General features: G+C 37.2%; 1 protein-coding gene across 1 annotated transcript in view; it reads left to right on the plus strand.

The window, feature by feature from the left end:
* The window catches only part of hid1a (HID1 domain containing a), a 31,887-nt gene that overhangs the window by 6,277 nt on the left and 12,547 nt on the right, over positions 1-13,063 (plus strand). The window contains exons 3-11 of the mRNA XM_039655538.2: positions 3,747-3,917; positions 5,234-5,356; positions 7,016-7,122; positions 7,281-7,397; positions 9,631-9,826; positions 10,470-10,526; positions 10,604-10,744; positions 10,817-10,907; positions 12,343-12,494. Coding sequence (XP_039511472.1) covers positions 3,747-3,917; positions 5,234-5,356; positions 7,016-7,122; positions 7,281-7,397; positions 9,631-9,826; positions 10,470-10,526; positions 10,604-10,744; positions 10,817-10,907; positions 12,343-12,494 — 1,155 coding nt within the window. The remainder of the gene's footprint in view (positions 1-3,746; positions 3,918-5,233; positions 5,357-7,015; positions 7,123-7,280; positions 7,398-9,630; positions 9,827-10,469; positions 10,527-10,603; positions 10,745-10,816; positions 10,908-12,342; positions 12,495-13,063) is intronic.

The following is a 13,063-nucleotide window of genomic DNA, read 5'->3' on the forward strand; positions in this document are numbered from 1 at the left end:
AACCTTAAGTTTATCAAGCGACAAGGATACTTTCTGTGCCAAAAAATAAATAAATAACGACTGAATTCCTCAATTAATTTTCTTCTGTGTGGGCTTCAGAGTGAGTTCACGAGAGCCTTGACACACACAGATCTAATTGTTAGGTAATTGCATGTAATTATGCATACTGTTTACTAAATAATTAACTGGTTTAAGTAGAGCCAACTCAAATTAAACAAATTAGTTTAATCAAATCAACTTTTATGAGTATTTAGAACTTGTTTATCTTTTAAGTTCACAAAACTGACACATTTTAAGTTATCTGAATTGTTTTATTGTTTTGAGTTTTATGAACTTGTTTCTTTTCATTTAGACAAACTTAAATTTTACTGACTCTGGGCTAAGATTTCTATCTCCCAGCATGCTTTGCCATGCCACTCGAAAGAGAATGTACATTCAATTAAAATGAATCTGAAGTGTTATGATATTTTTATTTTCATGTTAAGTGTTATGTTAAGTGTTCATGTTAAGTGGGATATTTAATGCTTTGCTATGCTAATTTAGAAGAGTGTCTGTTATGTTGGGTTTTTCAGGGGTGTCCATCACGGTGACGAGTGGATTATGTGAACAGACAAATGTTAAAAGTTTTATATTGTTGTACTCATTCAGCAATTTCCATGCTAATGCTATCAAAGTGCTAATGCTAGTTGAAGCTACCCAAGTTTACACTACTCAAATTTTAAAGTTGAGATTACATGATCATTTAAAGTTAAATGTATGATCTAGTTTGCTCAAATATTTCAAGTTAAGCGCAATTAAAATGTATTGAGTACAAAATAGAAATCTTCCAGTTCTGCTTTTTAACAGATGTAATTATAATTTATAAAAAATTTAACAAATCACCTCAAATAGTTTGAGTTTGACCTTATTCAGGTTTACAGTGGCACAGTAATTACATGTAACAAGTGTAACAAAGTGCCACGGTCATTAGAGAGTGTGCCTCATCAATATTAGGCCGTGACTGTGAGAATCTGGAGTCGCTGGTGCAGGAAACAGCTTTACTTTCCCCTTCCTGTCTCAATCCTTGCACTTCCTGTTTGAGACTGCCCATCAGAGGGAAAACATGATTGGAAATCTTCAAAGTCTTCAGGCTCACATGCTGGCGGACGAGAGAGAGAATCGTTATATTGTTATATCTATTGTTCTCCCCTGCTAAAACTTTTATTAAACTTAGCTAGCTTTAACAAGCTAGTGTTTGCTATCATACTAATTTGTTAACATGTTAACAATAATATGTTATGCAGTAGCACTGGCTGTATGTGTGCAGCAAAAGGTTTTATTTGCTCTCAGATCAAGCTCATGCACCACTCGTCAACCATGATGGTAACTATCCTAAAATCAACATTAACAGAAAATCTTCTAAATTAGCATAACAAAACATTAATGTTAAGTGGGAGATTTAGAAGTGATCTAAATCTCCCACTTAACATTAATCTTGCACACACACACACACACACACAAAAAACACACATTATATTAGGCTACACTTAATTTTAGCATTTACTCTCCCTTTTAAGTTTGTCTAAATTAAAATAAATAATTTCATAAAACTCAAACTAATGAAACAGTTCAGTTTACTTAAATGTAAACTGTTAACTTGTTATATTATTGTGATTATTTGGAAATGATTGTACTCTGTTTAATTTCACAGTGGCTCCAAGAAGTGTTTTAAACTTGGATGTCTAACAAAAGACATCAAGGGGGTTATTTTATAGAAAGATAATATAAACACACATTTTGAACAAAACATTTCACACAAAAAAAAAAGCTTTATATGTATTATGGTTTAGTATACTCTGCTTTTTAAAAGCTTGGGATCAGTAATATTTAAAAAATAAAACATTCAATAAATAGGATATGCATTATATTGATCAAAGGTGACCGTAATGTTATAATGCAGGATTATATGTCAAATAAATGTGGTTCTTTTGGACTTTCTAATCATCAATTAGCCTAATCATGGAATTTAATAACTCTTCAAGTTCAGTTCAATTTGAGTAATTTCTGCAATTTTATATTATTTTATTTTAAAGAATTAAAAGATCTGTTTCATGTCTATCCTTGTATTTTTCAACTGCTCGAGCTTGATAGAAAGGGTTTAATACGTAATTAACATTAAAATGTATTAAGAGATTTTGTAGATAACATAACCAACACTGATTGTAATAATATTTCACAGTGGTACTGGTTGAATGTATTGTGTTTGTCGAATGTTGATCATTGTTAATGCGATGATCTTAACCTGTGCTTGCAAAGTTATTTCTTAAAAAAAAAAAGAAAAAAAAAAAGCATGCGTTAAAATATAAATAAATAAATATAAATATATAATAAAATATAAGATATTGATTCAGGGCTATTATTAGCTGAAACTAATAAAAACATCTGTGCTAACTAAAATAAAGCTGATTATATTTATAAAATATAAATGTTAGTTGAAAAACTTAAAGTAAATGAAAATTAGAAATGTTAACTTGGCAATAAACTGAAACAAGTTTAAGCTAAAGCACTGAAATTAATATCTGGAAATAAATAAGAATAAATTAAGCATAAATAGCCATATAACTAATAAAATAAAATGACACAAAAGCACATAATGAAATCACAAAAAAAAACTAAACTAAAATAAATATAAAAGCTAAAAATATGAAAACAAAAGCTAATTCAAAATATTAATAAAACTAAATAACACTTTATTGCTTTAATGTGGTTATCTAAAACAGTGACATTTTCTATGTCATAATTAAATGTCATAATAATTTATTAACAAACAAGTATTCATTACTTCAATGAGCTCATTGTTTCTGAATTAAATTATTACATTGTTAAAATGAATAAATTTGTATCTAACTGTGATTCTTTTTATATGTACATTTCTGAAATGCATAACTTAGACACAGTCTCCTCGGATAACAGACACTCTAAATTGTAATATGAACTCGTGCACTTTCTGTAAAGCTGCTGTGAAATTATGTGTATTGTGAAAAGCGCTATACAAATAAATGTGAATAGAATTGAATTGAATTGGTAGTTTTAAGCCCTATTCAGACGGGACTAGTTTAACATGGAGAGGTGGAGTAATGTAATTTTACCACAGGATAATAATAACATCAGCCAATTCACACAGGATAAGAGATCTCAGTAAAACTAGCAGAAGTGTGGTGGCTGATGGGTAACTTGATTTACACGGCATGTGTGTATTACGCTGCTTTCTGATAACATGTGCGCAAACATATATAATCTATATTTCTATATATAAAACAGTTAGGGCAGAATAAATTCAGATTGTATGTTAATAATAGGCACTTATCTAACGCTAAAAGAAGTGTCGAGCCTCTAACGAGTGCTTTCCATCTTTTTTCTGATCTCGAGTTGTTTCCAGCGCCTAGAACGCAACTAAATGCTTTTTTAAGTGCCTCCATACGTGAAAAAAAATACTTTAAAACAGGAAATGACGGAATATTTACGTATTTACAGCAGGACTATTCGCATGAGATTAGCATTACCTGAGATCCTTTTTCCGGAAGCCAAAAGTTGCCGTAATCTTTACTGATATGTCGGTACTTACTTCACCCTACTCTCCATGTTAAACTAGTCCCGTCCGAATAAGGCTTTAGTCTGACTGCATATCTCGGCACCTCAGTGTGTGTGTGTGGATGTGTGGGTAGCTTTCTATATACTCTGACATGAGAGTGTGTGTGTGGTCACAGGCGGTGGAGAAGCTGGTTCAGGGCGCTGAGTCCGGTTGTCCCTCAGAGAAGGAGAAGCAGATGGTGCTGAACTGCTGTCGGATGCTCACTCGAATCTTGCCCTACATCTTCGAGGACCAGGACTGGAGAGGCTTCTTCTGGTCCACCATCCCTGGCTCTGGCAGAGCGGGGGTAAGGATGACCACGATGAATAATAACGTTTTAGTGCTATCAATAGCCACAGAAAAAACGATATTCACCCGTGTAAATTTAAACCTACATAAGTGTATTCAGAAATAGCAGTGTAGGATTATGAAACGCTCTCAGATGAGTGTCCCTCAGCATACAGTACATTCACACAAGCACATTTATGCATTTACATTGTGTCTTAGCTAGGGGTGCATCAATATGAACATTTTGGCCGATACCGATATTTTTATTATATTTGCAAACCGATATATTGGCCGATACCGATATTTTTATTATATTTGAAAACCGATAACCGATATATTGGCCAATACTGATATTTTTATTATATTTGAAAACCGATAACCGATATATTGGCTGATACCGATATTTTTATTATATTTGAAAACCGATATATTGGCCGATACCGATATTTTTATTATATTTGAAAAACGATAACCGATATATTGGCCGATACCGATATTTTTATTATATTTGAAAACCGATAACCGATATATTGGCCGATACTGATATTTTTATTATATTTGAAAACCGATAACCGATATATTGGCCGATACCGATATTTTTATTATATTTGAAAACCGATATATTGGCTGATACCGATATTTTTATTATATTTGAAAACCGATATATTGGCCGATACCGATATTTTTATTATATTTGAAAACCGATAACTGATATATTGGCCGATACCGATATTTTTATTATATTTGAAAACCGATAACCGATATATTGGCCGATAACTCTAAATACAAGTTTTTGTATCATTTTTGAGAGCCTGATTACAAAAACAAAAGTCTCACCATTAAAATCCATGTCCCAAACACACAATTATAATAACGTTCACATGATAATTTTATGTAGCCGATATTACAGACTTAACTAGCCTATATTTTTCTTTTTTGAAGAGATTTCAATCATATTTAAAGGAATCATGTTGAACAGTGCGCATCTGAAGTGTCTCAGCTGAAGGAAATAACACATTATTTATTGGTTTTAATATATCTGGCACATTTTCTTATTGGGCCGATAATGATAACATTAAAAATAAACATATATCGCCCGATACCGATATGGCGACCGATATATCGGGCATCTCTAGTCTTAGTTGTGGTTGGTTACGACAACTTCCTAAAATTCAATTTCAACCTATTTTACACATCAGATTTCTAATATTGTGACCAAAGTGCTGTTATTAACACTTTATAGTCATAGATTATAGTTAAAAACACAAGTACGCTATAAATACTAAGTAAAGTAAACCAGTTGAAACACAGTTTTATCTCTTCTTCTCTGGATAGATGGATGAGATGGAGGATGAGGATGAAGGGGCCCGTCCGCTGGCCGAGTCTCTCTTACTGGCTCTTGCTGACTTGCTTTTCTGTCCAGAATTCACCGTTCAAAGCCACAAGAGAGGAAGACCTGTGAGTTCAACTCTCATCATCTGTACAAAGTTGTGTTTTCAGACAGTGAGGATTTCCAGTCTGGATTTAGACCGTACCAGCACTGAGACTGCTCAAATGATCTGCTCTTATCATCCGATCGTGGTTGTGTCTCTCTATTAGTGTTACTTGATCTTAGTACTGCATTTGACACAATTAACCACAACAGTCTTTTAAATAGACTAGAAAATTATGTTGGCATTAGAGGAATTGCACTACCATGGTTTAAATCGTACTCGTACATTTCCATCGAGGAAGCCATTGACTTCCTAAACACTCAAAATAGTCATCAAAGATGAGAATCTTAGGCCAAAACAGTCAATATTTTACTATACTATATTTTTAGGCAAATATACTTAAAAGTAAATCTTTCTCCCAACAGTTCCAACAGTTTAAATATATATTTTTTGAGTGATTTGTGAAGGGCTTGAGACTGTGTCCTTGTGGTGCCTTCTTCGGCCAATCAGTGTTGCCATGACATCATCATCATCATCATCACCCAGCCCTGCTCTTTAGCATTTACCAATAATCAAGTGTCTCTCAACTCTGGCCCTCGAGGTCCACTTTTCTTGCAGAGTTCAGCTCCAACCCTGATCAATACACTTGAACAAGTTAATCAAGATCTTCAGAATCACTAGAAAGACACAAGGGTGCGTCTGAACAACGTTGGAGATAAACTCTTTAAGAAAGTGGATTTTACGCGTTGAACACCCCTGGTTTAGGGGATTGTTGTGTGAGGAAATCACACCAAATGGGTGTCAAGTTGGGTATTCAAATAAATGTTAAACATACAGCCAAACCAAAATGTTCTCAGACACCTTCAGCGTTTCCCACATTATCAGTTTATTCGCTATAGTTTAGAAAATAGTAGTAAATATGAGCAGATCTCAGAGTTATCAGTGGATATTTGACTTGTTTTGTCCGTCCTTCTGTTAGACTCTCACAGATGAATTATGTTGAATATCTGTCAGCTGTTAAATTTAACTACACAATTAGATATTATCAGTTTAGATCAACCGATTACCAAACAATGCTTCATGTTGTTCAGTCTGTGTGTGAAAAGAGCATTAGCCATTACAGAAAAAACACTTGTAGATTTGAAAATCATGCTTCCCCCCATTATTGTCGAATCACGAAAGCTACACCAGATATATTTTGCCAAGAGAACAGGCATACCTCAATCCGACAGGCGGGATAAACGATTGTCTTTCGATATCCCTTTGCACGCAATAGGATATAGCGCTACAACCAACCAGAGTCCCATGCGTTTTCCCATCTGTGGAGCTAGTCAAAACATTTATATACTTATATACTTTTTTTAACCATAAATGCTTGTCTTGCACCAGCTGTGATGCGCCACACATTACGTAATCAGGTTGAAAGGTCAAGCGGGACGTAGGCGTAAGATCAGATCTAGTGTTTACAAAGCCAACATGCAAAGACTAAGACAAAAGCCATTTACAAAAATAAATAAAGGAATAAAAGCTAACAATGTTTTTTGCCCTTAACCTTTCAACGTGGTTACATAATGTGTGGCTATTGCATGATATTCATATCTACTCATGTCAGCGATGTAATGAAACGCCAGTAGTTGATTGTCCACACTGAGGTCTCAGATTGAGCTTGTGTGGTCGTGCACAGGAGTCGGTGGAGGACATGCAGGCGATGGACAGCTGCGAGTACATCTGGGAGGCCGGCGTGGGCTTCGCTCAGTCCCCCCCGCTCAACTACATCCACGACCTCAACAGGTGAGCCCGAGTCCTTTCCCAGGCCCACGTGTGTGTGCGTTTGAGTTTCCATGGGGGCCTTTTAATCAGTAACCACACAAGACATCTAAAAGCCCGGATCTGTTTTTCCACCCAAACGGATGATCAGATTATGTGTGTGTGTGTGTGTGTGTTTATAGGTCTGAGCTGCTGAGGTTACTCCTCACCTGTTTCTCAGAGGCCATGTACCTGCCGCCGACAGCAGAAAACAGTCTCCTCAACCCCTGGGTCTCCTTCTTCTGCTCCGCTGAGAACAGGTCAGGCTCCTCGGGACACACACAAGACAAACACAACACTCCCCAATCAAACACCCGCGGACTTAACGGTGTGTTTGCTTAGTCAAGCCTCCAGTCCTAAGCATTAAACTGCAAGTAAGCTGCATTGTGGGTTTGTTTGATCTGGGCTTGTAAGAAACCCGGCTGGTGAGTTTGATCAAGGCTGGAGTTAAACTCTGCAAGAAAGAGGACCTTAAGGGCCAGAGTTGGATGCTCGTCTAGTCTTTAGAAATCACACCAAATAGAAGTAAATGGGTGTGATGTCAAGTTAGGTATTACAATTTTGCATAGCATAAATGTTTCATTGTTAAACGTATTTACTCTACTTCAAACGGTGGGAATATGTCAGCGTTTATGTAATGAAATGACTAAAAAACAGCCAGATCAGGGCAAATTAGTGTAGCATGTCAAGTGCAAAATGGCTTTTTCAGTGTTAAATAATGGACACAAATGCCAGTAATATCTGTTGCATCGCTACTTTTACGCTGTTTGTCTTTAGTAAATCCTGACTGTAGTTTTAAAGGCCAAAAGAGGGTTTTAGCTGACACAAATCTGGCCCCTTATATCAATAATTATGCTTCCATCCAAAGTTGATTGTTTAACGGATGTGCAATATTGCATAAAACATTAGCGAATAAAGCTGTGTTTCCATCTGATGTGTTCAACAGAGCAAAACTGCCACTTTCTGGAAATTGGTGTCAAATTATCAGTAATAAAAATGGAAGTTGCTGCAATCAGGAAGAAAATCTGGCTCTTTTTTCCTCCATCATAAATGAGTTGCGTCTCAGAGCGTTAGATGAATCTCAATAAACGCTGTCATGTGATCTTGCGTTCAAATGCCGGTGTTTGTCTACAATCATGTAAGGCACTAATTAAACCATATCATTCTGATGACTGACTTTGGCTCAGGCGTTTCTGAATTACCAAACCAACATCAGTTTTTTATGTCATTTTCACAAAATTTGCATGAAAATAGGTAGATGAAAAAAAGCTATTGTGCTTTTCAAATGTATCTTGATTTAACAATGTTTAGAGATTTGTACTGAAAACTGTACAAATCTGAAAACTGAAAAGACTTTTTTTTTTTTGCAGTGAACACTTTAGCATTTAACTAGCAACAACCTAACAAGCATCCAGAACACCTTAGTAACTGCATAACAATACCTACCTAGCAACACCCCAACAACCATACAGAAATCTCTAGCAACTGCATAGTAATACCTACCTAGCAACACAGCAACAACCATCAAGAACTCTATAGTAACTGCATAGAAATACCTACCTAGCAACACCCTAACAACCATCAAGAACTCTATAGTAACTGCATAGCAATACCTACCTGGCAACACCCTAACAACCATCAAGAACTCTATAGTAACTGCATAGCAATACCTACCTAGCAACACACCAATGACCATCAAGAACTCTATAGGAACTGCATAGCAATGCCTACTTAGCAACACCCTAACAACATCCAGAACTCTAGTAACTGGATAGCAATCCCTAGCAACAACCTTGACAATCATCCATACATCTCTAGTAACTGCATAGCAATACCTACCTAGCAACACCCTAACAACCATCAAGAACTCTATAGTAACTGCATAGCAATACCTACCTAGCAACACACCAATGACCATCAAGAACTCTATAGGAACTGCATAGCAATACCTACTTAGCAACACCCTAACAACATCCAGAACTCTAGTAACTGGATAGCAATCCCTAGCAACAACCTTAACAATCATCCATACATCTCTAGTAACTGCATTGCAATACCTACCTAGCAACACCCTAACAACCATCAAGAATTCTCTCGCAACTGCACAGCAATGCCTTCCTAGCAACACCCTAACAACCATCCAGAAACTTCTAGTTGCTGCATAGCAATACCTAGCAACACCCCAACAAACATCCAGAACTCTTGTAACTGTATAGAAATTCCTAGCAACACCGTAACAACCATCCAGAAATCTCTAGCAACTGCATAGCAATGCCTACCTAGCAACACCCTAACAACCATCAAGAACTCTCTAGTAACTGCATAGCAATACCTACCTAGCAACACCCTAACAACCATCCAGAACTCTCTTGTAACTCAATAGCTACTCCCTAACAACCATCCAGAACACCTTAGGAACCACCTAGCATTGATGTTAAAGCTTCAGCGATATAAAAGTCTCTCTCTCTCTCTCTCTCTCTCTCTCTCTCTCAGGCACGCTCTGCCTCTCTTCACCTCTCTGCTGAACGTGGTGTGCGCTTACGATCCGGTGGGCTACGGGATCCCCTACAACCACCTGCTGTTCTCCGACTACCGGGAGCAGCTGGTGGAGCAGGCCATGCAGATCCTCATCGTGAGCCTGGAGCACGAGGGCCGCCCCCCCTCCCCCGCACGCATGGAGGAGCAGGACGTGAGCAACACACACCCCACAATGCACACAACACACACACACTAAAGCATATGCTGAGACTGGGAGAGGCCGGCCACATCAAACAAAATTAGCTTACACTTTATTTTAAGGTGTCCGTGTTAGAGGACACTACAGTACAGAGTGATAATAATCAACTACATGTACTCACTATAGGGTTAGGATTGGTTTGGGGTTAGTTGTGTGTAATTATGCGTAATTTATAGTTATTTCGTTAGTAACTACATTACATTACCAGTCAAAATTTTTGGATTTTTAACGCTCTTCTGCTCACCAAGGCTGCATATATTTGATTAAAAACACAGTAAAAACGGTAATATTGTGAAATATTATTACAATTTAAACAGCCGATTTCTATGTGAATAAACTGTGTAGTAAAGTGTAATTTATTCCCGTGATCAAAGCTGGGTTTCAGCATCATTACGCCAGTCTTCAGTGTCACATGATCCTTCAGAAATCACTCCAATATGATGATTTGTGGTCTTAAAAACCTGTAATAATTCTTTTAAAAGCATTAATAATCTTTGACCGGTGCAAAAAGGACACTGTAAAATAAAGCGTTACCCAAAATGTTCTGCTGATTATAATGTGAGCCACACCTTCTAATGTTTCTCTCGTTTCGCAGTCCGCCGGCCCGAATAACCTCTTCGTGAATTACCTGTCCAGAATCCACCGGGAGGAGGTACGGAGAAGCGCTCACGATACGTCGCGGAAACGCCCAGCATTGTTGTGTTGATGTGTTTCTCCTCGTGTCTGCAGGATTACGACTTCGTGCTGAAAGGTTTGGCGCGCCTGCTGACCAACCCGCTCACTCAGACGTACCTGCCCAACTCCACCAAGAAGATCCAGTTCCACCAGGAGCTGCTGGTGCTTTTCTGGAAACTCTGCGACTTCAACAAAGTAAGAGATCGGGCGCTTCAGTACGCTCCACATCCGAAGCGTCGCACGTAATCCCTGCGCTTTCTCTTCCAGAAATTCCTGTTCTTTGTGCTGAAGAGCAGCGATGTGCTGGATATACTAGTGCCCATCCTGTTCTACCTGAACGACGCCCGGGCCGACCAATGTAAGCGCTTTTCAAGAGTTACTTCACCCCGAGAAATGTCACTTCCTTCATCATTTACTCACCCTTTTGTGAAACACTTTGTGTACATTGTAACTACGTTACCTTCAAATAAAGTGTAACGTTTATGTCATGATTTGATACATATCACGATACTGAACTCACGATACCATATTATTGCGATACTTCAAGACAAGGAGTAGTTCACTTTTAAAAAAACTTTTGCTGATAATTTCATCACCCCCATGTCATCTAAGATTTCCATGTCTTTCTTTCTTCAGTCGGAAAGAAATTAAGGTTTTTGATGAAAACATTCCAGGATTTTTCTCCATATAATGGACTTCAATGGGAACCAAACGGTTCAAGGTCCAAAAGACAGTTTCAGTGCAAACTGTTCAAAGGGCTTTAAACGATTCCAGACGATGAATAAGGGTCTTATCAAGCGAAACGATCGCTCATTTAAAACTTTTATAAGCTCAAATGGTCGCTTTGCTCTGTTCTGTGATGCGCGTTCGTGACTCTCCTGTTCGAACTCATTCATCAAAATGAACAAATCTTTTCCCGAGTCAGTTCGTTTCATTTTGTTCGTTGAATGAACCAAATGACACGAAAAACGATTCGTTTACATTGATGAACGATTCCGAAAAGGAGAGTCACACAGAACAGAGCAAGGCGTTTTATAAAACTTGAACTTTGTTCTTTATTTATTAAATGAGCGGTCGTTTCGCTTGATTAGACCCTTATTCATCGTCTGGAATCGTTTAAAGCCCTTTGAACAGTTTGCACTGAAACTGTCTTTTGGTCCTTGAACCGTTTGGTTCCCATTGAAGTCCATTATATGGAGAAAAATCCTGGAATGTTTTCATCAAAAACCTTAATTTCTTTTCGACTGAAGAAAGAAAGACATGGATATCTTGGATGACATGGGGGTGAGTAAATTATCAGCAAAGGTTTTTTCAAAAGTGAGCTACTCCTTTAAAGGGATACTCCACTTTTTTTTTGTAAATACTGTAGGCTCATTTTACCACTCCCCCAGAGTTAACAAGTTGAGTTTTACCGTTTTCAAATCCATTCAGCCGATTTTCTGATATTTAATAATAAGAATATCAGTAACCAGACAGTTTCTGGTCTCATTGACTTCCATAGAAGGAAAAAAATATACTATGGAAGTCAATGAGACCAGAAACTGTCTGGTTACAGATATTCTTCTAAATATCAAAAAAAACCGACTGAATGGATTCGAAAACGGTGAAACAACTGTTTAACTCTTGGGGAGTGGTAAAATGAGCCTATTTCCAAAAAAAGTGGAGTATCCCTTTAAGGATGAGTCCTCTAGTTTTAATGATAGTTTTCAGGTTGAAACGGGCTGTTTCTGTACCCGTGAAGGTCTCTTCTTGTCATGCTTGTGTCGTGATGTAGTGTGTGTGTTGATCCTCAGCACGGGTCGGCCTCATGCACATCGGCGTCTTCATTCTGCTTCTGCTGAGCGGAGAGAGGAACTTCGGTGTGCGTCTGAACAAACCGTACTCGCTTCACGTCCCCATGGACATCCCAGTGTTCACCGGCACACACGCAGACCTGCTCATAGTGGTGAGACACACACCGCCACTCCAGTCACCTTCACTTATACAGCGCTTTACCAATATAGCTCGATTCAAAGCAGCTTTACAGTGAGAATAGGAGATTACAGTAACAGAGATTGTTTTAGCAGCTCTAGAATAAAGTTATTGTCCAGCTAAAGTTAGTTTTGATTGATTCACTTCCATTTATTAGTTATTAGCTTAGCGTTAGCGTGTCGCTAACACGACACCGCTCTGACTGAACACAAAAACGTCTGATAATGTGAGAACGCTAATGGCGTAAATATATATATATATATATATATATATGTTCACGCCATATATACTGTATATATACAGTATATATATATATATAGTATATACATATTATATATATATATATATATATATGAAGAGTTCAGATGCAAAAGCCTCTAAATGCCATTTGAAATTTTCTTCTTTAATGATGATTTTTATCAAGCTTGTATATTTAAGTTCAGTAATTTCACTTAAATAACAATTAATAGGTAATTATCATTGCCATTTAAGTGAAATCACTGAACTTAAATATACAAGCTTGATAAAAATCATCATTAAAGA

The sequence above is a fragment of the Pimephales promelas genome, chromosome 3 (assembly GCF_988280905.1).
Source record: "Pimephales promelas chromosome 3, fPimPro1.hap1.1, whole genome shotgun sequence".
In the NCBI taxonomy this organism is placed as follows: domain Eukaryota; kingdom Metazoa; phylum Chordata; class Actinopteri; order Cypriniformes; family Leuciscidae; genus Pimephales; species Pimephales promelas.